Genomic DNA, 4,560 nt, shown 5'->3' on the forward strand with positions numbered 1-4,560 from the left:
GAAAGATTTCCCCCAGGAAAGATGGGGTCAGCTTTCAGGCTTCTTGGCATCCCCTTCCCAGTGGGATATGATTTGGCAAAACAGTGAAAGGAAATGAAGAGCCTAGTGGTTGCTGTTCTTCTTCCTTGGTACATGTGAGATGCCTGTTCTGGTGCCAGAAGAAGCAAAGTTATGGCTTTGTACCCACTGAGCTCCGAATTTAATTGGAGCAAAATGAGGATGCTCTTCTACTCTCCATGACCTTGGTCCTGATTTGGTTCCTCTGAATGGGGGGGGGGAGGCAGACTAAGGTATGCTCATGCTTGGCCTGAGAAAGATGCCTTATTCCCAGGTAGTTTCCACAGGATTCCCTTAGCGAGAGAGTCAGGATGAATGTCCAGACCCCACTCAGACTCCTGGAACTGGCTGGAATGAATCTGCTGAGAGATGAGGCCTCAGCCATCGCTGCACTGGAGTTTCTACCCACGGAGCTCTTCCCACCACTGTTCATGGAGGCCTTCTATGGAAGACACAGGGAGACACTGACAGCCATGGTGCAAGCCTGGCCCTTTGTCCGCCTGCCACTGGGGGGCCTGATGAATGTGCCTCACATGGGAACTTTAAAAGCAGTGCTGGATGGGCTTAATGCCTTGCTTGCCCAGAAGGTTCACCCCAGGTGAGTCTGATTCAGGTAGCCTAGTAGGGTCCCGAGAGTCCCTGAAGAGACAGTTGGTGGTGTTGTGGCATAGACAGGCAGCTAGCCTGGGAACTTTCACATGCCTCAGGTGCAGCCCCCCCCCCAAAAAAAAAGAAAGAAAGAAGACACACACAGAAGTGTAGGAATGCCTAAGATGTAGGGGAACCTGAAAGAACATGCCCGCATGTCCTCCCGGGAATGTTTAAAGGCACTAGAAGTGGAGAACAGGAAGGCTGGAAGGGGAAATGGAGCTGGAGGTAAGCAAGGCAGAGAGAGAAGAAGAGGGCAAGGGAGTACCCGATGTCAGGAATGTGACCATGTCGGGCATGTGACATAAAGGCACAGGTGGGCAGTCTGAGTGTTGCCTAAATTCTGAGACTGTGTTTTCATTCTGTGTTCAATGTGGATCTCAAAGCTGTTTTCATTCCATGTTCAATGTGGATCTTAAAGCATCCCAACTGATCTGCTCTCTCTCCATAGGAGGTGCAAACTGCGGGTGCTGGATTTGAGGAATACTGGACAGTACTTCTGGAGCATGTGGTCAGGAGACAAGGACCATGTGTCCTCAGGCTCCCTGATGGCACCAGTGACTGAGGACAGTTCAAGGAAAGAACATGCCATGGCTCCCTTGGAAGTGTTCATAGAGCTTTGCCTCAGTGAAGCAGCCATGGATGAATGCCTCCTCTACCTCCTCCTGTGGGTGGCGAGAAGAAAAGATTCAATACACCTGTGCTGTAAGAAGCTGAAGATTGAGTCAATGCCCATAGAAAGCACTGTGCAGTTTCTGAGTATGATGCCACTGGACTGTCTCCAGGAGGTGCAAGTGAACTGCACGTGGCAGCTGGCCACCCTCGCCAGGTTTGCTCCTTTCCTGGGTCAGATGAGCAATGTGCAGAGGCTCCTCTTCTCCCCTCTTCACGTGTCTCCCTCGGAGGAGCAGGAGGAGCAGCAGCAGCAGATGGACCAATTTACCTCTCAGTTCCTCAGGCTGCACCACCTCCGGGATCTCTACCTGGAAACTCCCTCCTTCCTCCAAGGTCGCCTGGACCAGATGCTCAGGTGAGGATGGCACCACTGGCCCCTTTACAATGAACACAACACTAGAATGTCAGATGAACTCTTTCCTTTGCTGCTATGACCTGATGTGTGGTATCACATAACTGCACAAATCAAATTAGAGAGACAAAGTGGGATAGAGAGACTCATGCTAGGAAGCTATAGATCAGGGGATTCATATGTCCTGAGGGAGGGTTTGTCCGTTTCTTCTGTTTCTTCTTAGAGATGCCTGTGTTCATTCAGGTGACTAAAAATAAGTGAGAAAAGAGGGCACTGACGAGGGGAAACCACCTCAGACCCGAGTATTTCTAAAGAGGAGCTCTGTGCTCACTGCCTTTGTGACAATCAGTCTGTCTCAAAATTCCTGTCCATTAAATATTGTTTTCTGCTACAGATAAGGTAATTAATACATGGGAAATGCATGATTCTGGAAATGATGGTAAGAGAGCTGAAACCCAAGGATACTAAAAAGTGATGGGTGGTTTGCAGATGATGCAGGGATGTAAGTCAACCCCTGCAGACTGGTGACCTTAGCCAGGATCTTGTGGGATCTTGCCCAGGCTGGTTAATTATTCATGTTATCCAGGTTCCTTATCTGACCCAGAGTTGACAAAACGTTGGGCCCAAGCAATGAGCTGAAGAAAGCCTGGGCTGAGAGCATTTTTTGCCTTGATTTCTTTCCTGTGTGAAAATTCAGTGATGTCCACCCATGATGTCCACAGGGGTCAGACTCTCCTCTGAACATGTTCCAGATATTCCATTATTTTCATTTATCCCCATTAGGAAGTGGAGTATGTTGTACCCTGCTTGACAGACGAGGAAAGAGAGCTTTCTAGACTTGGTAAACTTGACCCAGTCACACAATGCAGGTGAAAAGACTCAGGCTAAAGTGAGACTGAGTATCCTGAGTATTGATCTTCATCACAGGGTCAGAATGACCTTGGTCTTGGGAAAATCACTTCTTTCCCAACTTGAGGTCACCTGCCACCCCACTTTCCCAGAAGTAATTCTTTGATTTCTCCCTAGGTGCCTGAAGACCCCCTTGGACACCCTCTCAATAACTCACTTCCTGCTTATGGAGTCAGACTTGACATATCTGTCCCAGTGCCCCAACATCAGTCAGCTAAAGAGTCTGGATCTGAGTGGCATCAAGCTGACCAACTTTAATCCCAAGCTCCTCAAAGATCTGCTGGAGAATGTTGCAGCCACCATCCAGGAGCTTGGCTTAGATGAGTGTGGGATCATGGACTCCCAACTGGAAGCCATCCTGCCTGCCCTGAGCCACTGCTCCCAGCTCAGCTCCTTCAGTATTCGTGGGAACCCTCTCTCTATGGCCATCATTGAGAAGCTGCTGTGCCATACTGATGGGCTGCCCAGCTTAACTGAAGAGTTTTATCCTGCCCCTCAGGAGAGTTATGGCTCTCAGGGAACTCTCCACGTGGGAAGACTTGCTAAGCTTAAGGCTGAGTTGATTGAGATTATGAGAACTTTAGGACGACCCAGGATCATCTGGCTTAGCTCCAGCCCCTGTCTTCACTGTGGTGATGATACATTCTATCACATGGAGCTTGTTACATACCACTGTAATAAACGCCCGCCTCGTCTCTAACAAAAGCTTTCTTCTGGGAACTTGGGCACTAAAAGCCCAGTTGCATCTTGAGGGCACAGTGACCCATTGTTTCAGACATCTGCTCAGTGTGAATGGGAAAACTTAAGGTGATCCAGAGGGGGTGCGGAATTGCAGGAGGAAATGTTCACTTGGGGCGTTGATGTTACTTTGGGGAACATGTGTCCTCTAGAATCACCAAGATGAACCTAAATTACATTGGGGGGCGGTATGGACTTGAGACACACATGTTGGAATTATCCCTCTGTGGATGGTTATAAAAAACATAGTCAGGAATAAAGAGACCCTCAGTGTAAAAAGACTTCTGCCTTCCATGATCTAATTTGTTTTCTCAGTTTATACCTCAGGAATCCCCAGCTACTTTTTTTTTTTTCCTTTTTTTTGGCCTTTTCTAGGGCTGCTCCTGCTGGTATATGGAGATTCCCAGGCTAGGGGTATAATCAGAGCTGTAGCTGCCAGCCTACACCAGAGCCACAGCAACGAGGGATCCGACCTGCGTCTGCAATCTACACCACAGCTCATGGCAACGCCGGATCCTTAACCCACTGAGCGAGGCCAGGGATCGAACCTGCAACCTCATGGTTCCTAGTTGGATTCATTAACCACTATGCCATGATGGGAACTCCCAGCTACTGTTGAGACACCAAAAAAAAAAAAAAAAAAAAAAAGGCACCGAGCTGTCTATGATCTGAAATACTACCATTGCCATCAGTTCTTTTTTCTTTCCAGGTGGTGTCTTCCCCCCTTTACTCGTTCTTGTGGCTGTCCAGTGGATTAATACCCATAAAGTAGAACTTACTCTGTGTTCAGTGAACCACTGGAATGAAGAGATCTTGGCAGGGCCCTCAGTGCTGACTCAGGCCATGACCCTGTACACAAGCATTCCTTATGGTTCTCATGGTGGGTCCATTAGTCACAGTTTCTGGCTTTGTGTGTGCTGAGAAAAGATTCCAAGGCACAAGACGAGACCCCCAGTTCAAGATGACGTTGTCTACACTGCAGATTAGCTGCAGACTCAGGTCTTCACCCATGCATGCCTGTCATGGGTGGGTAGTGGTCCTTTTTCTATTACTCTGGTTGTGGCCAGTAAAGACATCCAAATTCATTTTAGCAAAATACTAAAATCTCCCAGGCATGTACACTGCTTTTAGCACTTTTGTATATGTTTTAATAATTGCATCTTTTGGGGATGCTAGGTGTT

The 4,560-nt window shown here is 48.2% G+C and overlaps 1 protein-coding gene across 1 annotated transcript; it reads left to right on the forward strand.

The window, feature by feature from the left end:
- LOC100737926 (PRAME family member 27-like) lies at positions 369-3,341 on the forward strand. Its single transcript, XM_003481967.1, has 3 exons — positions 369-655; positions 1,157-1,735; positions 2,759-3,341. The coding sequence occupies exons 1-3, from the start codon at positions 369-371 to the stop codon at positions 3,339-3,341; spliced, it is 1,449 nt and encodes a 482-aa protein (XP_003482015.1).

This window comes from Sus scrofa, chromosome 6 (genome assembly GCF_000003025.6).
Source record: "Sus scrofa isolate TJ Tabasco breed Duroc chromosome 6, Sscrofa11.1, whole genome shotgun sequence".
NCBI classification, from domain to species: Eukaryota; Metazoa; Chordata; class Mammalia; order Artiodactyla; family Suidae; genus Sus; species Sus scrofa.